Below are 23,929 nucleotides of genomic sequence, written 5' to 3'. Positions count from 1 at the left end.
GGCAAGATCTGCTTTTTAAAGAAGTCTTCCTTGTAAAGGTTTTGGATGTCTTACCAAGGTCACAAGTAATATTTTTGCTTTTAGTTTGGTCATCATAAAGAGGGTCTTCAAGTAAAGACTATCTTAAATCTCACCAGCTGGGATCTGTGTATATCTGAAGTCTTTGAAAATAAACTTTAATTTTTAATTGACTTAATGGATTCAGTGTGGGGTTGTAGATAGAATTCTAAGAACATGATACTTCCTTCCTCTGCCCCTCCCTCTCTCCCTGACACTCTACTTCCTTTCCCTTTCTTTAGTTTTCAAGATAACATTTTAAATTTACATGACAGTGAAAAGGCTAGTATTTCACCAAATAAGAAGTTTAACAAGTGAAAAGAAAAAGACTCTGGTTTATTGGGAATATAGGTGACGGCCATAAATAGTAACTGAATGGAAAAATGATCATTTTACAAATCTGCAGTAAATTTTACAGAAATCATCATAGTATAACATTATTAACCAACAGTTTGGCAAAGGGATAAAACAAAGTTTTACAAAACTTCATTTACACCAATTCTGGAACACACAGTTTTTTAATTTTTTTTTTTTTTAATTTTAGCTCCCACATAGAAAGGGAGAAAATATGGAGCTCGCTTATTTCACCCAACAGGTCTTCCAGCTACATCCATTTTGTTGCAAATGGTAGAATTTCATTAGATTCTTCTAGCTGAATACTATTCCACTGTGTATATATACCACATTTTCTTCATTCATCTGATGATGGATACCTTAATTGATTTCAAATTTTGGCTATTGTGAACAGTGCTGCTATAAATAAGGTGGTACAGTTACCTCTTTGATATGGTGTGTTCATGTCTTTGGATATATATCCAGAGGTAGGATTAATGGATCATATGGCACATTTGTTTCTGGTTTTTAAAGAAATCCACACATTGTTTTCCACAGTAGACACTCATTTGCATTCCCACCAACAGTATTTAAGTGTTCCCCTTTCTCCACATCCATGGCAGCATTTGTTACTGTTTCAGATTTTAGCCATTCTGACATGAGTCATGTGGTACCTTATTGAAGTTCGATTTGTATTTCGCTGACGGCTAGTGATGTCGAGCCATTTCTATTTGTTTTGAGGACTGTCGATTGAAGTGGTTTGCCCATTTCTCAATTTGATTGGTTGTTTTTTGGTTGTTGAATTTTTTAAGTTGCTTATACATTTGGGACAATAATCCTTTATCAGGTAGTTTGCAACTACTTTTTCCCATTTGGTTGGATTTTCTTCATTCTATTGATCATTTCTTTTGCTGTACTAAAGCTTCTGAGTTTGATGTAGTCCATTTGCTTAGCTTTTGTTTCCTGTGCTTTTGGGGTCTTGTCCAAGAAGTCGCCCCCATACCAGTGTCTTGGAGTGTTTCCTCTACGTTTTCTTCCAGCAACTTCATAGCCTTGGGTCTTAAATAGATCTGATCCACCTTAAGGTGACTTCTCTATAGGGAGGGAGGTGTGTATCTGGTTCCATTCATATGTGTGTGTGCATATATATCGGTTTTGTCAGCACCATTTGTTAAGGAGATTACCCTTACTCCATTGTATGGTCTGAGCACTTGCGTCATGTATCAGTTGACTATATGTATGCGGGTTAACTTCTGGGCTCTCAATTCTGTTCCGTTGCTCTGTGTATCAGTTTTTATGCCAATACTACACTGTTAATTCCTACAGCTTTGTAGTATGCTTAGAAGTCAGGTATTGTGATGCCTCTACCTTGATTTTTCCATTTCGGGATCACTTTGGCCATTCTGGGAATCCATGATTCCATATTAATTTTAGGACCCCTTTATCTAATTCTGCAAAGAATGTCATTGGTATTTTGATAGGGATTTCATTGGATCTGTAGATTGCTTTAGGTAGACAGTTAATGATAATGCTTATTCCAGTCCACGAGCAAGGAACACCTTTCCATTCTGAACGTGTGTGTCCTTGAGGATTTGTTCCATCAGTGTTTGAAATTTTCATTGTGGACTTTTTACTTCTTTGGTTAAATTTTTTGCAGACTCATTCTGTGAGGCTGCTACTGTCAGGATGGTGGGGTGACAGTGTTCTCTGACATGTTTTCAGTGAACATGTCCGTTTATTAACAATCAACCTCAAGTGTTTAAAGGGCAGGCAGAGGGGGCCTACCTAATTCAGGGCAACACTAATTCCACAGGATAAAGCCAATACTGGCGCCACTATGCTTCTCCAATCTGCTTGAAGGTCACGTAGCCTCCCAAGCAGTCTTTATGGGCCTGGGCCACTCCCAGGAGCTGTGTACCTGAATGGCAATTACAGGGCCCTTCAACAGGAAGCAGGGGTGGGGGACATGTGCCTGTGGCACCTGCCGCCTGCCAGCAGTCAGGTCACAGGGCCCTTCCCAGGAGGTACGGTGTGCCACGCCTCTTAACCTCCTGCATGGGCTAGGCAGGCAGACTCCCAGCCAGGCACAGGATCACCCACACCTACACCCATGCCCCTGTTTTAGGGTGGACTAGCTCTGTGGCCAAAATCTCAGCCAGTAGAGTAGCCTTTCCCTCGGTGGATGTGACCTGCTTAGTGCGACACAGAAAAAAACAGATCAATAAGCCACAACCCACAATGACTACTATTGGAATAATCAATGCGTAGGGATGGAACCAAATTTCACAAGTCCCCACCAGTCCCTGACCAGTCCCCAACCAGTTCCTGTGTAAATGTGGTAACAGCCAGGATAGAAATGCAGGTGGCATGGCATTAAGCTTTGGGTTAAATTGAGGAGCAAATGAGTAAACTCCCCTTCCCTAGGGCTCTGATACAGGCTGACAAGTTACGATGTCGAGTTACCCAGTCCAAGACAGGCACCTTGGTGACACAAACAGCTGTGAAGTGACCATCAGACTAAGGGCACATGGTTGGATGAGAGAGACTGTGGGCCGGTGCCACGGCTCACTAGGCTAATCCTCTGCCTGTGGCACCAGCACCCCGGGTTCTAGTCCCGGTCGGGGTGCCAGATTCTGTCCCAGTTGCCCCTCTTCCAGTCCAGCTCTCTGCTATGGCTCGGGAGTGCAGTTGAGGATGGCCCAAGTGCTTGGGCCCTGCACCCGCATGGGAGACCAGGAGAAGCACCTGGCTCCTGGCTTCAGATCAGTGCGGTGCGCTGGTCGCAGTGTGCTGGCTGCAGCAGCTGTTGGAGGGTCAACCAACGGCAAAAGGAAGACCTTTCTCTCTGTCTCTCTCACTGTTCACTCTGCCTGTCAAAAAAAAAAAAATGTGGCAACAGCTTTACCAGCTACCGTGGTGACCAGTCCAAGGGCCCTCTTAGTCCACTCTACCAGATGCCTGACCACGTCCTCGAGGGGCTGGTTCCAGGGTCCGGTCCAGTTACTGTGCACTTGGACAGGAAGTCCAATCGCCAGTGCTGTCCTGGTGTTGGGAGGGGGCAGGCCTCCTTCCTTCCCTGTGTCTCTTCATTGGTGGCTCGTTTGGGGAAAGGCGCTGAAGTCAGCTTCTCAGAGGGTCGGCTTTCAGACTGGGGTCTGGGGACTGACATTTCTGGCCGGCATCCACACAGGCTGTGGAGCAATCTCTGGAAAGACAGAAGCAAAACCTCTCCCCATTGTTAGGAGGGGATCGGGCCCCTCCTACTGGACGGTCGGGTCCCTCCATCGAAGGTAACTGGGTTGGGCCCGTGTGGGGTCTCCAGAGGGTGAGACTTGTAAGAAATTTAAGGTGAAAACGCACTTGTGGAGGGCACCATAGTCCCCCCTCTGTTCTTCAAGCATAGTCTTAAGGTCCTGATGTTTTGTTTCTATGCTGCCTTGGCCTGGAAGTTATAGGGTGTGCCTGTGATGTGACGAATGGCATACTTAACAGAGAAAGAGGCGAATGCTTTATTCCCTGCATAAGCAGGGCTGTTACGAGTTTCTAGGGGACGTGGGAGTCCCAAGACAAGGAAGCAGGACAGGAGGTGGGCTGTCGCCTTACAGGCGTTTTCACCTGCGGAAGGAATTACTGTTATAAACCCCAAATCTGTGTCCACCGTGACATGGAGGGAGTTCTGTTTGCCAAAGGAAGGGACATGGGTAATGTCCATTTGCCACAGAGCATTGGCCTTAAGGCCATGGGGATTAATCCCCATAGGTTGTAGCAGTCCCAAAGGCAAAAACGGGGCACACCTAGCGCATTGACGGACTGTGTGTGTGCACTCTTGGATGGGTAGGTCAGGGAACAAAGCAGCGAGGCAGCGGGCTGATTGATGAAACTGAGAGTGAGGATCTCTGGCAGTGCACTCAACGGTGAGTACGTTGGGGTGGGCCAGTGTATCAACCTGTAGATCAAGGGAGGATAAAGGACTGGGCAGACCAGCCTGTGCTCTGATATACTGAACAGAGAGTGGAGCCGTGCGGGCTTCCAGTATGTGTTGCAGGAGGCAAGCAAGGTGTCTAAAGGGAAGAGAGATCCAATTTACAGTAGGCACGGGGGAGCTGGGGCAGGAGTGAGCGCAATATATGCTGTCAGTAAAGAGGTTGCAGGGCTCAGGAGTCGGGTGTAGAGCATGATAGCAAGGAGTTCTAGGAACTGAGGATCCTGCAAGGTGGGGGTGGTCGAACTGAGTTGATCATTGGTTTGAGGTCAATTTGACAGTGGCAATGGTCCCAAAAACAACAGCGTCTCTAAACACAAGGGGGGCTTGAGGGATGGGTTTAGAGGAGGTAACGTTAGGGACAGAAGGGGGCAGCAAGTGCATCACTTGGAGAAGTTTGCTCAGGGCATGTGACTACCTGTCTGGCCAGTAGAGCCAGCCAAGGCAGTCATGAGGGAATCACCATTGAGGAGAGCGGTATCCAGCGACAACTTCGGAAGCAGGATAACCGGGCGATCTGGCTTGCAGCCAAACTGTCCAATGGAGGACAAATGTAATTTCCTAATAAGAGAGCATTTAAAGAGGAGACTGGATCTTTGCCATGGCTGTGGAGGACAGATGGACCCATTCCCCAAACACTGTCGGGAGGCTGCCGCAACATGCCTGTAGGTGGCCTCCAGAGCCCAGACTGATGGCCCAGAGTTCCTTTTGTGGATCCCTCTATGCAGCTGTGAGGAGGCAGGGGCTCAGGCCACTAGGGCAAGGGCACGTTCAGCTTCCTCGGGTCACTAGGGTGAGGGCACGCTCGGCTTCCTCGGGTCACTAGGGCGAGGGCACGCTCGGCTTCCTCGGGTCACTAGGGCGAGGGCACGCTCGGCTTCCTCGGGTCACTAGGGTGAGGGCACGCTCGGCTTCCTCGGTAAGCTCTCTAGGGGTGCTGGGATCAGGGTCCCCACGTAGACATGTAAAAAGGGAGGTAAGTTGGTGAGTAGCTAACTTCAGCCAAGGACAAATCCAATTTATATGTCCCAACTGGACCTGCAATTCGTTTAAGGTAATTTCCTTTGGGATAGAAATGCGGGGTGGAACAGGCTGAATGGTGTAGGGAAGGATCTCAGTGCCCAGGAAGTGAAAAGCAGGAGACTGTTGAGCTTCTTCAGGGACTACAACAAGGCCTATGGCCCGGAGGTTTTGTACAGCTTGAGTGAAAGCATCTTTAAGGATCACAGGGTCTTGGTGAGCCAGCAAAACCTCACCCATGGAGTGGATGACATTTAAGCCAGTAATGGCAAACAAAGGCATCAGAGCCTTAAAAGCATACATTTGACAAATGGCTATGCTATTTTTCATGCCTTGTGGCAAGACTGTCCCCTGAAACCTTTGTGCTGGGACTGTGTTGTGGGGCACAGGCACTGTGGAGGCAGAATGCTCCCCACGCCCAGGGTGAAGTGGATAGTAAAAACACAGTCCTTTATACCCAGAACGTGAGTGGCAGGACCAGCGGGAAGTGCAGCAGCTCTCACGAGTCCTGGTGGGGTGGTACCCATTTTTTTCACGTGGGTATTGACAGCCCTCAAATTGTGGCGCCAGAAGGAGGATGTGGATTTTTTGTGGATGACAAAAATAGTATTATAAGGGCTAATTGAGGGTTCTGTATGACCCAAGTCTGTTGTTGAACCAAAGTGGTTAGATGGCTTAGCTTGTGTCAAGGCAGAGGCCGCTGTTCTACCCACGGGGGTATCATCAGTCCATTGTAATTTGATGGGGAAAATAGCGCAAACAATGACCCCTAGAATTGGAGGGGTGCTTGTCAAATCTGGGGTACTCATGGCCTGTTTGTGGCAGGTCTTCTGGACAAAACTTACCAGTATTATCATAGCTCCCATGCTACCGAGCAGGTCACGCCCAATTACTACCCAAGCCTACAGCTATCAGCAGCACATGGCTCTTGTGTCCCTCTGAGTCTAAGCAGCAGGGTGTCTTAGCTGACGACTGGGAGAAAGTCCTCCCCGCCTCGTATCTCAGGGCCCTGGGGATTTCCCCACTCCAAGGAACTTCCTCCTCTCTCAATATGGTGACATGTGCCCCTGAGAGAGCTATGCCCTTGAAGACCTGACCATTAATCCAAACATGTATGCGAGGCTTGATCTCTGACTCCAGTCAGCCCCAGGGGGCATCTACTCCCATTTGATTGGATCGTCCAGCAGTGGGGCAGCGGACGGTCCCCTTGGGGTGATGGGGCTGCGGGCTGCCCTGATGCCCATTTAAAGGTTTGCCTTCTTTGTCATACTGGGACCTACAATCCCTAGCCCAGCAGTAGCCCTTTCTATAGCTGGGGTACACTGAGCGAGGAGAACAGGCTGTGGGGTGCGACTCAGAAACCACGGCAGTTACACCGCACATGGCCCAGTGCTCCACAGCCACAGCACGCTGGGGGCCCACCTGCTCCCACAGGGTCCCTAACCTGCGCCACAGCAGTCAGAGCCTGGGAAAGTGTCTCTGGGCACTAAGCAGCTGGGTGAGCTTCTCGGTTCGGGCAGAGTGCACCCCAGCATCCTGATGTGCTAGAATCCACTCGTCTGATGACTTCATACACACCGGGGCAGTCACAGCATGGTGCTCTTTGTCTAAGCCTTCCCATACCAGGTCACAGATCAGGGCCCTCTTGGTCCCCTCCTGAGCGACCTTGCCCTCTACAGCCTGCTCCACTCTAGTAAATTAGTCAGTAAATCCTCAGAGGGCTTGGGACGTAGCCCTTGGAGATGGACCGGACACCCTCCCACCCGCAGTTTACGCCAAGCTCAGAGGACGCAAAGCTTTACCTGTTCCAGGAACTGGGGGGAGAGGGCCTGCAGCCTGGGTGACGGGGTCTGCCCAGGGGTCTCCTCAAAGACTCTGAGCGACCTGGCAGGGGTCCCCAGCTCCAAATTGCGGGCCGCCTGCTGTTCCCACTCATTGTAATAAAAGGCTCTTCATTTTATAAAGTCTCCGGGCTCCAAAGAGGCCTGCACGAGGTCCTTCCAGTCCTGGGGGCAGCTAAGGCCAATGGGTATGGTCTCCAGTAGTTGCTCAGCATAGGGCGCACTAGGACTGCTTTGCACAAATCCTTAAGAGTGGAATGATGGTGGGGACACCACTGACTGGGGCGTCGAGGGGTTGGCAGAGTAGTGACGGGGGAGGTCTCAGGTGAACTGACCTGAGGGGGACGTTGCAGATCCCCAGGGTGGGGTGGGAGGGGCCGGTGGGCCAGAGTGGCCCACAGCGGGGATGCAGCAGAAGTGCCCCAGGAGGAAAGCAGCCCCATGGAACCTGAGCGGCAGGGGCACAACAGGAGTGTGGCGAGGAAGAGGCGGTGCTCTGGGCTGGCCTGGCTACATCTAAACTCCTTTATCCACGGGCAGAGGAGCCTGGAGGTGAGCTGGAGATAAGAAGGGAGGGGGCCATAGCAGGGGTCAAGGATGCGGGGAAGGGGAGGCTCGGGGGAGCAGAAGCCAAGGTCGCCCTCCTGTTCGGTCCCCCATCAGGCCTGTGGCCTCCGAGTTTTTAATCTCTGGTTTGGTGGGGAGGCTCTGAGTCAGGAGATGCGGAGCCCACAGATCAAACTCCGCGGACGTCTGCAGCATCTGAGGTGGAACACAGGGATCTGGCTGGCCGCATGATGTCAGGAAAATGGCAGAAACTATGAGCTAAAATGGGAGGGGAGCAGGTATGTTGGCGTCCACCTCCTGCTTCGGGAGGCTTGTAAAACCTTCTCCCACACAGATCATAAATGGCTACTGCCTCAAGCCACACGCCCACAGCGGTTTCCCAAAACTTTTTAGTTTCCTCTCGTTTTAGCTTAAGACCATGAGTTTCCAACAAAGACCTTAGGCCTGGGGTCCTTACTCAGAGTTACAAAAGCAAGCAACCAACCAGGACAGCGAAAGAGCGAGCTAGGAAGAGACAATCACAGACCAATTCAATGGGGCAGTTGCAGGGGAGCAAGAGAAAACCCACGTGACAACCCCAGCAGGGGTCCCCAGAACGGGCTGGAGATGTCCTCTCACCCAGCAGGGAGGGACTGGGGGCCCAACCAATGGGCGATGCCTCCTCACCTAGCAGGGACGGCCCCACCCTTGCCTACCTTACACATCCGGGTCCCTGTTAGGGCACCAGTTGTGGACTCAACCTGCGAGGCCCACACTGTCAGGATGGTGGGGTGACAGTGTTCTTTGACAAGTTTCAGTGAACATGTCCAGTTAGTAACAATCAACCTCAAGCTTTTAAAGGGCAGGCAGAGGGGGCCTAGCTAATTCAGAGCAACACTAATTCCACAGGATAAAGCCAATAGTGGTGCTGCTATGCTTCTCCAATCAGCTCGAAGATCACATAGCCTCCAAGTGGTCCTTATGGGTCTGGGCCTGGGCCCCACCCAGGAGCTGTGCACCTGAATGGCACTTACAGTGCCCTTCAACAGGAAGCAGGGGTGCGGGACATGTGCCTGGGGCACCTGCCGCCTACCAGCAGTCAGGTCACAGGGCCCTTCCCAGGAGGCACAGTGTGCCATGCCTCTTAACTTCCTGCACGGGCTAGGCAGGCAGACTCCCAGCCAGGCATAGGATCACCCACAATTTTTTCTAAGTATTTTGATGCCTTTGTGGCTGTTACAAATGAGATTTCTCTGAGTTCATCATTGGCATATAAAATAGCTATTTATTTTATAACCTGCAACATTACTGAATTGATTCTATTTAAAGATTTTATTTATTTGAGAGGTAGAGTTCAGATAGTGAGAGGGAGGGGTCTTCCAACTGCTGGTTCACTCCTCAAATGGCCGCAACAGCAGGAGCTGAGCCAGTTTGAAGCCAGGAGCTTCTTCCAGGTATCCCACACCGGTGCAGGGGCCCAAGCAGTTGGGCATTTTCTACTGCTTTATCCAGTCTATGGCAGAGAGCTGGATCAGAAGAGAAGCAGGCAGGGCTAGAACCGGCATCATATGGGATGCTGGCATCGCAGGCAGAAGACCTACTGCACCACAGCATCAGCCTTTCTAATAGCTTTTTGGTGGAGCGTTTAGGTTTTCCCATGTACATCATCAGGTCATCTGCAAACACAATTCTGACTGGAAAACTGCCAGTACTATACCAAGTAAGAGTGGCAAAAGTAGACATCCTTGCCCAGTTCCAGATCTGACGGGAAATGCTTTATTTTCCCACCATTCAGTATGATACTGGACGTTGGTGTGACATATATAGCCTTCCTAATTCTGAGGAATGTCCCTTCTCTACTTAACTTGTGGAGGATCTTCACCATGAAGTGGAGCCGAAGCTTAACTGCTTTCTCTTCACCTATTGTGATGACCGTATGGTTTTTGCACTTCATACTGCTGATTCTGTATTATGATACTTACTGGTTTGTGAATGTTGAACCACCCTTCCATGTCTGGGATAAATCCCACTGGAGTGTGATGTGTGATCTTTTTGATGTGGTTTTGGATTTGCTAGTATTGTTGAGAATCTTCATCTGTGTTAATTAAGGCTATAGGTCCGTAGTTTTCATGTCATGTCTTTGGTTTTTCTATCAATGTTGAGTTTGGCAGAGTTCCATCCTATTCAACATTTTGGAGGTGTTTGAAGATTACTGTGGAGTTACTTCCTCTCTGAATGTTTTGTAGAATTCAGTAGTAAAGCCATCAAGTCCCAGACTTTACCTTTATGGAAGACTTTTGATTACTGTTTCAATCTCATTGCTTGTGATGGGAATGTTTAAGCTGTCTATATCCTCTTGATCTAATCTTAGTAGCTGATGCTTGGTAGGTATGCAGGAACGTATTCATTTCCTCAAGGTTTTTCAGTTTATTAGGATAGAGTTCTTCATAAGTTTCTTACAATCCTTTGTATTTCAGTGGTATCAGCTATAATATCCACTTTTGATTCCATAAATTAATTTTTAGTCTGGTTAGCAGTTTCTCTATATTCCCCAAAAAACAAGGTTTTGTCTTGTTGACTTGTTGTATTTTCAGTTTCATTTATTTCTGCTCTGATCCTTAGATTTTTCTCACCTCCTGCTACCCTGCTGTGGATTTAGGGTTTGGTTTGTTCTTGTTTATTTCCTAATCTTCAAGATGTGTCATTAGATCATCGACACACCACTTAATGTAAGCACTCAGGTCCATTTACCCAACAGTATGTGTGAACTTTGGTGTAGCTTTGGGTGATCTATTTATGAGTAGGGCGTTGAAGTCGCTTACTGTTATCGTACTGGAGTCTCTCCCTTTAGGTCTAACAGTATTCTCTGTATATATCTGGGTGGTCTTGTGTTGGATGCATATGGTAAGTCTTTTTGCAGAACTGAAGCTCTTATCAAAACAGTATATCCTTTATCTCATTTTGTAGTTTTAATTTTAAGTCTGTTTTATCTGATATCAGGATGGCTGCACTATGCCTGCTTGCTTTTGGTTTCCATTTGCTTGGTGTATCTTTTCCCAGCCTTTCACTCTTAGTCTGTGTGTACTTTTGTGAAGTGAGTAATTTGTGTAGGCAGCGTATCATTGGGTCATGGTTTTGTATCCATCCAGCCAACTGAAGCCGTTTGGTTGGTGAATACCATCTACATTCAGTGTGAGTATTGATAAATGAGAAGTCATTTTGTTGACTCGGCAATAACTCTAACTGCTCTGTTAGTGAATTCAGTGTTATCAAGTGTTTGGATACTTTTTTAGAGACAGAAAGGTCTTCCCTCTGCTGGTTCACCCCCCAAATGGCTGCTACAGCCGGAGCTGCACCGATCTGAAGCCAGAAGCCAGGTGCTTCCTCCCGGTCTCCCATGCGGGTGCAGGGCCCAAGGACTTGGGCCATCCTCCACTGCCCTCCCGGGCCACAGCAGAGAGCTGGACTGGAAGAGGAGCAACTGGGACTAGAACCCAGTGCCCATACGGGATTCCGGCGTTGCAGGCAGAGGATTAACCAAGTGAGCCACGGTGCCAGCCCCTGGATACTTCTAGTGCAGGACCCCTTTCAGAATTTCTTGTAGGGTGGGTCTGGTGGTGTTGAATTTTCTGTTTTGCTTATCCAGAAGATACTTCATTTCTCCACTTTTACAGGGTAACTTTACTGGATATAATATTCTTGGAAGATACGTTTCTCTTAATACCTTGAATATATTACCCTACTCTGCCTGTAGGATTTCCATTGAGAAGTCTGATGTCAACGTAATTGGTTTCCTTTTATATCTAACTTGATGGTTTTCTCTTCCTATCTTGACAATTCTTTGTCTTCTGACAATCTGACTACAATTTGCCTTGGTGAAGACCTTTTTTGGTTGAGTCTGCTTGGGATCCTTTGAGTTAAAAATAACTTTTATCAGGGGCCAGCGCTGTGGCACAGTGGATTAATGTCCTGGCCTGGCTGCCGGTTTGAGACCTGGCTGCTCCACTTCCAATCCAGCTCTCTGCTATGGCCTGGGAAAGCAGTGGAAGATGGCCCAAGTCCTTGGGCCCCTGCAGCCACGTGGGAGACCTGGAAGAAGCTCCTGGCTTTGGATCAGCACAGCTCTGGCCGTTGCGGCCAACTGGGGAGTGAACCATCAGATGGAAGACCCCCCATGCCTCTCCTCTCTCTAACTCTTTCAAATAAATAAGTTATTTTTTAAAGATTTATTTATCTTTGAGCTTGTTCTGTCTAGATGCCCATATCTCTTTCCAAACCTGGGAAACCTTCAACTATTACTTCAGTTAGCAGGTTCTGAATCCTTCAGGAATACCTATAATACAAATATCTGGTCATTTAATGGTATCCCATATTTTGTATAGACTTTCTTCATTCCTTTTATCTCAAAATTCTTGTCCTAGAAGTCATTCCTCCACTTATTCTGCTGTTAAAGTTCTCCATCGTGTTATTTCACTGATTGAAGGTTTAATCTCCAAAGGTTCTATCTGGTTCTTCTTAATGGGTTCTCTTTTATAATATCTGCATTCATGTCATTCATTGATGCGCTTTCTTCTTTCCCTACACTGACGTCTGCCCATCTGGAGTAGGTGTTATTGGAAAAGCGTTGATGGTTTAGCTGGAATGCAGGGTATTACTTGGCTTTGTTGCTTTAGCTCTAAGTGAGCCCAGGAGTGTAGTGATGTCTTTTGTAGGAGTCAATGTCAGCTTTGTCAGTGAGTGATACAGTGGTTTAGTCTGCTGTACTTTGTAGGGAGAGAATTGTGGCTTTGAGATAAACAAGGGTTTCCTTGGTGTGGAACTGTGGTTCAGAGAGTTCAGTGTCAGTCTCCCTGGTTAACGTGATAGCCAATGTCTTGTTCCTGGTGCTGAGGGAAACAATGCTGGCTGCTCCCTTGTCCAGCTGGCAAGCCTGAGTGATGCTGCGGCTTTTGGCACCAACGTCTGTGGTTCTAGGACTGTGTGATATGGATGGACCCTTCTTCAGGTTCTGTTAGGCGAGTCCAACTGGTGCTGTGCCTTGTAACACCAACAGCCCTAGTCCTAGGACTAGGAGATATGAACTGGACCCTGCGTAGCCCTGCAGGGTGACTACAAAGCATACAGATTTTACTGAATGGTATGAGCAGAGAAGCAGAATACAGGTAGATTTTTCCCTATGTCCACTGGGTGGATTCCAGTGGCAAAGAGAAACTTAAAACACACTGTTGGCCGGCGCCGTGGCTTAACAGGCTAATCCTCTGCCTTGTGGCGCCGGCACACTGGGTTCTAGTCCCGGTTGGGGCGCCAGATTCTATCCTGGTTGCCCCTCTTCCAGGCCAGCTCTCTGCTGTGGCCAGGGAGTGCAGTGGAGGATGGCCCAAGTCCTTGGGCCCTGCACCCGCATGGGAGACCAGGAGAAGCACCTGGCTCCTGGCTTTGGATCAGCGTGATGCGCCAGCTGCAGCGGCCATTGGAGGGTGAACCAACGGCAAAAAGGAAGACCTTTCTCTCTGTCTCTCTCACTATCCACTATGCCTGTCCAAAAAAAAAAAAAAAAAAAAAAAAAACCCAAACAAAAAAACCACACACTCTGTTACAGTCCTGGTGTTACAGGGTATAGTGGGGTCATTACCCAGATCTCCTGGGATGGGAGTGAATTTGTTGCTTGTGGTGGTAGCCCCCAGAAACTAAATTGTATCCCCCTTGCTCACTTAAGAGTGAGCAGCACTCTGGGGCTAAAGCCCAAAAAACTCCAACAGGTGCAGGATGCAGGCACCTGTCCCTGGCCCCACATGTTGCCCTGACTGTACGATGCTGGTAGGAGCAGAACAGGCATGCTGCACAACTTTTCACTGCTGGGGCGGGGAGGGGGGACAGGGCTTGTGAGGTCCTTGCTCCAGGCCCCACAGTTGCTCAGACCCCATCAGCTCTCCAGTCTGAAGCAAAAAGGCAGGAGGCAGCTGCCTGCCCTCTGACCCCTCCATGGCCAACAGTGTGTCCTACCTGCCTGGGTGACTAAAATTCCCTCTCGGCTAAAACTGCAGGCAACGGGGTACACAGCAACTTCCTACCTCAGCGTGGTACGATGGCAGCTCAGGCAGCAGCTGGCCATGCCATACTGCATCGGTCCTCTTGTCCCACGGAGCCTGCACTGTTTGTCACTTACTCGCTGAACGTTTCCATCCAGTCGCTGGAAATGCAGTCTTGTCTTTGTTCACATTTAAGTTAGTGTGGCTATGCCTATTCAGCCATCTTACGTCTCTCTCTATTCCAATTTTTAAGATGTGGTGGTTTAATTTTCATCTACTCCATTTTTACTGATACAGGACTAAATGTGGGCTCACATTCAAGGAAGTTCAAGAAATGGAATAAAAGAGAATGTGATTTTCCTATGAACTTTTAAAAGCCCCTTGTACTATAAACTTCCTATCACAAAGTATTGTTTTTAAATTAATAATAGGTGTTCCTGCACTGTGGCCATGTCTGTCTCCTGGGCTTTCACTGCCAGTGGAGGTGCTATTTGAAAGAGTTACAGGGGCCGGGGAGGTGGGGGAGACAGAGAGCTGAGGGGATGGGAAGAGGAGAGATGCCTTCTATCCACTGCTTCACTCCCCAGGTGGCTGCAATGGCCAAGGCTGGGGAAAACTGTATCTGGGTCTCCCGTGAGGGTGACAGGGGCCCAAGTACTTGGGCCCATTTTCAGCTGCCTGTCGGCAAAGTCAGCCCCACTTACTCTTTTCTTATGCTAACTCTGAATGGGACTTGACTGTGATTTTATCCAGAAGCTCTTTTAAAAAAAAAAAAAAATTCAGCCGGCGCCGCAGCTCACTAGGCTAATCCTCTGCCTTTCAGCGCCGGCACCCCGGGTTCTAGTCCCGGTTGGGGCGCCAGATTCTGTCCCGGTTGCCCCTCTTCCAGGCCAGTTCTCTGCTGTGGCCCGGGAGTGCAGTGGAGGATGGCCCAAGTCCTTGGGCCCTGCACCCCATGGGAGACCAGGAGAAGCACCTGGCTCCTGGCTTCGGATAAGCGCAGTGCACCAGCCGCAGTGCGCTGGCCATTGGAGGGTGAACCAACGGCAAAAAGGAAGAACTTTCTCTCTCTCTCTCTCTCACTATCCACTCTGCCTGTCCAAAAAAAAAAAAAAAAATTCCTGTACTTTTTACAAGGAGAGGTATTCTATGATAGTTTTCATGGCCTCAATCTCCCTTTTCCTAGTTATTTAAAGGTCATGAGAATACTTCCTAAAGTTTTTTGGAAAATGGAATGAAAAGATTAATTTTCTACAAAAGCTTTGAAACCCTTGCACACTTTTTTTTTTTTTTTTCATGGATCTTGTAACAGCTGCCTCAAACACATGGATCTGAACACATCTGGTGCCAAAAAAATTTAACTTTGAATTCTACTTTCCATGAATCTTCTGGCTATACTGCCTTCCTGCCCAACACTGAGAACTCCCTTTCTTTTGTGCACCAGGTTGGTCCTGCTCCCTGGGGAGCCCAAGTAAATAGAGCAGGTTCTCCCAGGGCTGGGCTTTGCTTCAGTCATACAACTGTGCAGACCACACCCACCTGCAAATGGATTTGGCTGAACCCTTCTTCTCAGGTTCAGCTTCCATGGCTCACACTGGCCCAATGCACCCTGCAGTGACAAACCACGGGTGCTGTCACATTCTCTCATTTGGTAGAATCTTAGAAACCAGCTGCCTGCCTTCTGCTTCCTCTCCTGCCTGGGATGGTGGAGTTAGTGGAGATACCTGCTGTCTAGTTTTGTAGGTATATCTCTGGCTACATCATCCTTCCTGAGCTGAAACTGTGAAGCCTCTCTGTTTCAGTATTAGTGATGTGATGCATCTGACAGGCTCTGCATCTCGGAATCTGATATGTCAGGTACCAGGGGAAGGGCTATACATGTCTATCTCACTTAATCTTCAACACAAAGACAGGTTTCCATTTTCCTCATTTTATAAATGGGGAAATCAGGGTCCAAGATCATGCTATTGACCTGGTAGACCCAGAATTTAGACTTGATCGGAGTGAAGAGCACCCCCAAGCCCACCTCCACCACTGACTACCTCTCTAACATCACCAGGTGCATGCTGCATCACGACATGCCCGTCACAAGGGAGGGACCCCTGTGCTCCCAGGACAGAAGCCCTGTAGGAGTCCGTCGCCCAGGAACACTGCTGCCACCTGCAGGTGAGTGCACTCTGTGCCAGTCCCACGACCTCAGAGGCAGGGCTGTAGGTACCACTGTCAGCAAGACTTCTACTTAGACAAATTTATAAAGAAACATGCACACACAGGTCAAGTCTACACTGTATGGCTTAATTCACCCTGCATTTGTGTGCAGATGCTCACCACAAAGCTTTCCTACTATCTCCTAAAAACATATGGAGGCGGAGCAGATAGCAGTTACCTGCAATTGTGGGTTTCATTCTCCTTCTCATGTCACTACTGCTGGAGAACAAGGTGTAGATGTGAAAAATTGCTTTTATTAAGTATTTTTCTTACAAATAATTGATAACTCACATTGGTCCAATATTTTTGGTCAATATGCAAAGTGGAACATTCAGTAGTCCATAAGTTTCCTACAGATATATTAGACACATAATTTATAACCTGATTATTCAACAAATTAGAAAATATTCAATAGTTTGATTAGACACCTTTATATTGGAACTCCTCTATAGGTTTCATACAGGAAAACCATTACTGTTTCTACCTTTCTTTCTAAACACTGATGGGAATGCAAAGGCAACAATTAAGGCTTCTTCCACTGTTCTAAAATCATTATGTATGTTATTTGTTATTTTAACTCCCACTGTCCAAGAGATAAATTAGTTTAAGATATGGATGTCTTAATTTCCCAGGATTTAAACAGAACAAAGTGGAAAAAGAGGGAAAGATCACATTTGATGCTAAGCACATTTTTCCTTTATCACGATATAGACTTTATTTCTAATTTAAAAAATACCACTGAATCTGGCAAACTGAGATTTTAAAACAGTTTTAAAACAAAAAGTACTAATTAATGAACCCTTTCTCCAAGTAGTCACCAGATTTCACTTGGGAAGGATCACAATTTACTTTGGAAAATAAATCTAAAATATTACAGTCCCTGACCAGCAATACTCACAGTAATGCTTACAGAGCTGGATTTCAACATTGCTATCTCCGGGACACTAACTCGGCTCCTGCAGTGAGCTGTGTGCCTGGAGGTCATTGCACAAGTGATGGCACTGACTTACTAACACAGGTTACCAACGCAGACACTGTCTCCTGGACAAGCAGTTCTCAGAGTTAAGAAAACAATAAATACAAGCAACACCAGCGTTTTTACCTTTAAATGATTACAATTAACTCCCACTTACCTGAAAATACAAAAACATAAAAGATGACATGTGGGGTTGTGTCAATGAATTTACTTGTGTGGTTCTGTCTTTATACTTTTTTTTAGTTGAAAAAATTATTAGTTTGTAATTGGAGCAGTAAACTAAAAAATAACTCAGTTAAAAAAGCATAATCTACAACATCATGTAAGAAAAAATAAGCAAAACAATAAGTATCCTGCCTTTTGGATATGATTTTTTGTACTCCCTGGAGAGGAAAAAAAGACAGTTAATGACTGGAGATTAAAATGAAACAGACCTGGTATTTACCCCAACAACTTCCAAATGAGTCACAAAGCATAAAACTTTCTCATTCATGATCATACATAGATGACTTTGTCCTCAGCTCCATAATATTCTTCAAACACTTTCCTTTCCAAAACTATTAGTTAAGCTTGTTTATTTTAGTTTTACTATGAAGTTATTTATTTATATAGGCCACACGAGTTAATTGGCACACTTAAGGATAAGACATTCATTACCCAAAAAGGGGGGGAATCATGTTTCCAAATATAATCCCAGATAGTTAACGCATTAAAGCAGAATTTCTACCATCCATTGTCCAGCTTTTAAAATGATCACTGACTGTTCACCCGAAGATAGATTATCAATGCTGGGTAAAGTGTAAACTTATTTTGCAGATACAATGTATACTCAAGAGTTCTTACAAAGATAATCTACATACATACAGGTAATCTGCCTCAAAGAACGTCTTAGAAATACAGTATAAACATTTAAGAACCATGACGCAGTCCACAGTGGGTCAACCTTCAACAAGAACTTTCTTGAAACCTAGTACAAGGTTACTGGCTCAAGACCACATCCCAGAGTGACAGCAGTGTGGGCTTTGAATGTAGGACTCTACTTCTTAAAAAAAGCACACTTGGTTACATGGCTTTAACCTTGAGCTACAGTTAGGCTACAAACCCTGCCCTCCCAGTGGAGAGCGAGTCATGTGGAGAGGGGTGTGCTCTCTGAGCAGTGGTTGGAGTCCTGGCTTTTCCAGCTTTGATGGAGAGCCTGCAGGCGCTGAGAAGTCCGTGTGCTTACGTTCAGGGCAGGGTGGACCTTACAAATCCCACTCTCCTCCATGAGTGACAGGCCGCAGATCCCAAAGTAGGCATGCAAGGCATCTGCGAAACAAGCCAGCAAACGCTCACAGCAGGCATTCAGCCACCTACCTACCAGCCCATCACTACGCTAGGAAACCAGATGCTGTTACTCAAGAACCTATCACCAACAGAGCAAAGCTGCCACTGTGCCCTTTCTCGGAGACTGGAGGCCAGCGTGCAGCCTGCCTCACCTCCACAGGCTTCCCTGCCACTGACAAATATGGAAGTAAGTGGCTTGAACACTGCACCTCCAAAGGACAGTTTTCTTAAAAAGAAACCTCTGAAGCTAAGTAGCGATACCCCCATGCCCACATCTTAGCCTGACAGTTCCTAAAGCATATACTATCCTAATACTGTGTTCAGCTAATACAAAAAACAACCCATTCAGCAATGCTGTCCCCTATTTAATTCTGCTACCCAGGGTTCTCTGAGCTGACAACAAAAACCAGCTCACGCGGTTGGCGCCGGCACTGCCCCAAGGCTGCGGCCTGCTGCAAGCCCTAGACTGGCCAGGCGCTTGGCTCTCCAGCCTCGGGACACCGCCAGAGTGCTCGCAGGCAGTCAGGTGCTCCTGCTTTTTGAGCTGGCCAGCATTTCTGGCCTCAGAGCTGTTCAACTCCAAAGCCTCTTACCAAGTCAATTTTGTTAAAAGAGTTCAAGTTTACTATACATGAACATGGTTTACTGTTCAAAGCAGTCCTGACAAACAGCTGTTTCCATCTCCTGTGGCACTGTGGTTTCACAGATGCAGCCTACATTCCTCACCGTGGGACTCGGTGGGCAATGCCCCAGAGCCTTCTGTCTCAGGCCTCTATAATGTAGCACTGTCCCAGATGGCTATTCTAAAATCCCTAAGGGCACAAAACAACATGCAGCTTTTCCTTCTAGAAACCAGGGAAAAAATGCAACAGAAAAGGATATAATATAATCCAGGGTTAACAGAAACCAGAATCTGTAAAATTAAAATTTCTCCAGGTAAAGTAAAAATTAAGCATTTTTTCCTTCAAAAGCCAGTCAGACCAGAACTATTTCAAATAGTTTTTATAAAAATCTCTTTGTTTGGCTGGCGCCGTGGCTCATTCGGCTAATCCTCCACCTGCGGTGCCAGCACCCCAGGTTCTAGTCCTGGTTGCTCCTCTTCCAGTCCAGCTCTCTGCTGTGGCCCGGGAGTGCAGTGGAGGATGGCCCAGGTCCTTGGGCCCTGCACCCGCATGGGAGACCAGGAGGAAGTACCTGGCTCCTGGCTTTGGATCGGCACAGCACCAGCCGTAGCAGCCATTTGGGGAGTGAATCAGTGGAAGGAAGACCTTTCTCTGTCTGTCTCTCTCTGTCTAGCTCTGCCTGTCAAAAACAAAACAAAAAACTCCCCATTTGTAGGCAGTGATGTATTTCAGTACTTGAGATGCTAAAATAGATATATTTACTTAAAAATAAAACATTCTTTTCAGGTTTCTTCCACAAATATGTAAAAATCTCTGGGTCAATTCTGCTATGACGTTTACTAGGACCAAGAATATTCTCATTTTACAGGATCTTGTTAAAATGATGTTCTACAGGTTCTGGGAATAGGTCTCCCCACATAAATCCCACACATCATGCAAAGACTTCCGTTCCCTAGTAAGCAGGCTCTGGAGACATTGTAACAAGGCCATAAAGTCCATGTAACATCCAAACACCGGCACGTGTGTTACGGCTCATCTACGTAGAAAACAAGAACCTTCGTTTTAAAAAAGCTGTTGGAAACACTGCACGCGTTTCCAGTATGCTCATACGGACACACTCCCTGAAGCTGTCACTTCTGCCTTTTGACTCTGAAGGTACTGCACGTTTCTTCCTAAGGAAGCATGTCTTAGACCAAAATGCAGGCAGCTGTGGGTGTGGCGTACAAAAGTCAGATTCCAGGAGCCCCTGCCCACCGCAGCAGTGACACTGCAGGAGATGAGTTAGAGGTACTTTTTAGACTGATGAGCACTAACGTCGTCGTTCTAAGGCAGTGTGGTTTGGTTTTGTGTACACAGTTAATTCTGTGAAAAGCTTATCAGAAACATCAGTGTTCTGAACTATTTCAACAAGCTCTCAGCTTGACTTCTATGGGTGAAAATATGTGGGGTACAGAAGGCTAGAGGGTGATGCTGGCTACAGAGAGGAGCCCAGTACTGGGAGGCTGCGATGTCAGGCCACTCCTACCGTCGGAAGCCACCTGGGGTCTGGCTTTGAGAGTGAGAACGGTCAGTGTTCTGACAGCAAGGTATTCAGGTAGAAAATTTAGGTGAGAGGCTGGCACTGTGGCACTGCACCCCATATGGGCACCAGGTTGAGTCCCGGCTGCTCCTCTTCCAATCCAGCTCTCCGTTTAAAGCCTGGGAAAGCAGTGGAAGATGGCCCAAGTGCGTGGGCCCCTGCATCTGTGTGAGAGGCCCAGAGGAAGCTCCTAGCTCCCGGCTTCAGACTGGCTCGGTTCCAGCGGTTGTGGCCATTTGCGGAATGAACCAGCAGATCGAAGACCTCTGTGTGTGTGTGTGTCTGTCTCTCTGGCTGTAACTCTTATCTCTCAAATAAGTAAAATCTTTAAAAAACATTAGGTGAATCTGTCAATATTTACAGAATGAGAGTAAGGGTGGGTAAGGACACCAATATTCAGAATTTCAGATTTTCTACTTAAGGTCTTGCAAAGAGTAAGAATTGGCTTCCTTCAGGTTTCAGAGTTAATAATTCCACTTAAGTATAGTCAATAAGTTTGATTTTGGATGAGCCAATCATTCTGTTTTGGAAACAACTCAGTAAGATCCATCTGCCTTACTGCTACAAAGTACAACCTTGATGTAAAATATGTGGGGGAAACGCACAGCCTATCCGGACCTCCTGATACTCAGCCCCTTCCTGAATACCCTCCAACACCAGCTCTGCCTTAGACGTTAACAATCTACGTCCTACAGTGTGATTTAGTTAAATAATTTACAAGTAGGTACATTTCCTATCACACATCCTTTCTTACAAAGGTGCTAGAAAATGCACTCAAGAAAAAAAAGTTGTGGATTCACACAGAAAATAATTACCTGGATGACTGTCTGGCCACTTGGCAAATCCCCCTACGAGGCGATCTTGAGTGGATAAGATGTAATTCCTGTTTTTCTCAAAGTTGGTATACTGGAAAATCTTCAGAAGCTGAAAGCAAAGGACAATTTAGCGGCATGGAACACTGGTGTCGCTTCCTGGCTCAGACACAAACCCTCTAGATAGACGTTCCAGGGCTCAGAGCAAGTCTCTGGAATTGGAGCACTTCAATCCACCCACCATGTTCCATTTATCGTCTTTATCAAAGCTACTGTGCTCTTGTTAATACTTCTGTCTGAACAAGACCCAACTAAGCTTTCTGTATCACATTAAAGCCAGATTCAAAACACAATTTCTCCAATCGTCAAAATAATCAGTCACTGAAAAAATGTAATTTTAATCTACCTTATTTTAAGATAGGCTTTTGTCGGGCCTGACTATCGTGTAGTAGGTTAAGTCTCTGCCTGCAGCACTGGCATCCCATTCATATGGGCACCTGCTTCCACTTCCGGTCCAGCTCCCTGCCAATCACCTAGGAAAGCAGTGGAGGATGGCCCACATGCTTAGGCCCCCGCACCCACATGGGAGACCTGGAAGAAGTTCCTGACTTCGGATCAGCCCAGCTACAGCCACTGTGGCCATTTGGGGAGTAAAGCAGCAGATGGACAATCTCCGTGTCTCCCCTTTCGTAATTCTGCTTCTCAACTAAATAAATAAAACAAAAAGCTTTTGCACTATTACTTACAAACCAGTAGTAACTGTCACTAAAAATATTTCAGATAACAGCAAGAGAATTCTTCACAATGCACTAAAAGCAGTTTTGTGTAAGAACAGTAAGACACTGCAGCTCTTTAGTTAGGAAAGGTAAAGGGGAGATGGACACACTAACACACTGTGCTGCCACACAAGGTCTAAAGATCCCATCTTGAAAGAGTGAAGGAAAAAAAACACACAGAAAAGGGGGTTGGGAGGAGTAGGTGAGCGGTCCAGACATTTATGAAGGCACAGAGTGGCTAAGGTATGCTAAGGAATCAAAGAGTGATGGGTTAACAGTGACTGGTGGGGAGAATTGTTTCTCAAACACATAAGGAAGTTCTGAGACAAACTTACCGCTTATTTTAATTAACAGAATGTAGGGGAATCGACCCTCTGGAATCCTACACTAGGGACGTTTTTCCAGCAGGTGGCAGAAGGATCATAACACACAGAGAAGCTACAACCTTACTACTGGACGTTGCCCAGCACTAAACAATAGTTACACCATCACAGTAAGCATTAATTACTGGTTTTTAAACTTTAGACTCAAATTTCCAGCAAAGCATGAGAAATTTTATGAATGTTGAAAAGCAAAACATGAATGTTATAAAACCTGACATAAAATTTTGCAGCACTGGAAGATCAAAGAGTAGGAGAAATGTTCAGAATTAAAAACAATAAAACCAAGAACAATTTGCTGGGTAAAAAGGAGACTAAATCTGAATATTTCATTGTTAGAAATCAAAGATAATGCATTATTATTTAATGTTTAGAAGTGGCTGCCTTAAGAAAGATATCACACTGTTGAGCCTGTATCAAAAAGACCTTCCAGGGCCATGTAGAAGAGACTCCTTTCAGCAAAAGATGGGACAATTTGGTGATTAAACAAATATATAATGGACTACAACCTCTAAGATGTGAAAAGTCCAAGAGTTCAAAATGATACACACAAAAAAACCCTTAAAATCCAGTATTTCATTGGAAAACTTGAGACAAAGGAAACCAACTTACTGTGCCTGAACACTAATAAAATTAATAGAAAAAATTAGGTACACATCTGTGCTTTTCTGTGCAAAGCATGTCTCAGGGCAAAGGTAGAATTCTGTATAAAAGCATGCTAGTTAGTACCTTTAGAAGGAACGACAGAATACCATTGTTTTGCAGTGCCTTAGAATGACAGCAAGTTTAAGCTATGATCCTCAGGCTGCAAACACAGTTCCATAAAAAGCTGAGAGGGTTTATAGATAATAGCAACAATCAAAAAGGAAATTCAGAACGTAATTCCATTTAAGAGTAGAGAAAAGAGGCAAATATTTAAGAAGAAATAACCAAGGAGGCCGCAGACTTGTGCAAACTACGACACACAACTGAGAGAAACAGACTGCCCCCCTTAGAGAGGGAAAGACAACCCCTGCTCAGGGTAGGAAGATGTACCACTGTCGAGAGTCACGACTACCTAAAATTCCAACAGCCTTTTTCTCAGAAATGGTGAAATCGATGATCAAATTCCTGTGACATTTCAAGGAGATCCCCCAAAACCAAAACCATCTTTGAAAAGACCAAAACTGGAGCACTTACACTTCCCCACTTCAAAACTTCCAGGATGATAGTGGCACAAGGACACACACGGAACGAAGGAATGGACGAGAATGTCTGAAACAAGCCTCAACATCCACGACCCGATTCCCAACAAGGGGACCTTCCCTTACCAGAGAAGGGACAGTCTTCAACAAATGGTGCTGGGAAAACTGGATATCCACATCCAAAAGAAGGAGCCTGAGTCTCAGATTATTATAAAGATTAACTCAAAACTAATGTAAGACCTCAAAGCTATCAGAAG

At 46.4% G+C, this 23,929-nt stretch overlaps 1 protein-coding gene across 1 annotated transcript in view; it reads right to left on the bottom strand.

Annotated features, from left to right (window-relative positions):
• Window positions 1-16,250: 16,250 nt before the first annotated feature.
• PGGT1B (protein geranylgeranyltransferase type I subunit beta) overlaps window positions 16,251-23,929 on the bottom strand; it is a 49,449-nt gene continuing 41,770 nt past the window's right edge. Inside the window, exons 8-9 of the mRNA XM_062189301.1 lie at window positions 21,336-21,444; window positions 16,251-18,300 (exon numbers count right to left, since the gene is read on the bottom strand). Coding sequence (XP_062045285.1) covers window positions 18,119-18,300; window positions 21,336-21,444 — 291 coding nt within the window. The 3' untranslated portion in view covers window positions 16,251-18,118. The remainder of the gene's footprint in view (window positions 18,301-21,335; window positions 21,445-23,929) is intronic.

Source organism: Lepus europaeus, chromosome 4, assembly GCF_033115175.1.
Source record: "Lepus europaeus isolate LE1 chromosome 4, mLepTim1.pri, whole genome shotgun sequence".
Taxonomy (NCBI): domain Eukaryota; kingdom Metazoa; phylum Chordata; class Mammalia; order Lagomorpha; family Leporidae; genus Lepus; species Lepus europaeus.
This window is presented reverse-complemented; position numbering and strand designations above follow the sequence as displayed.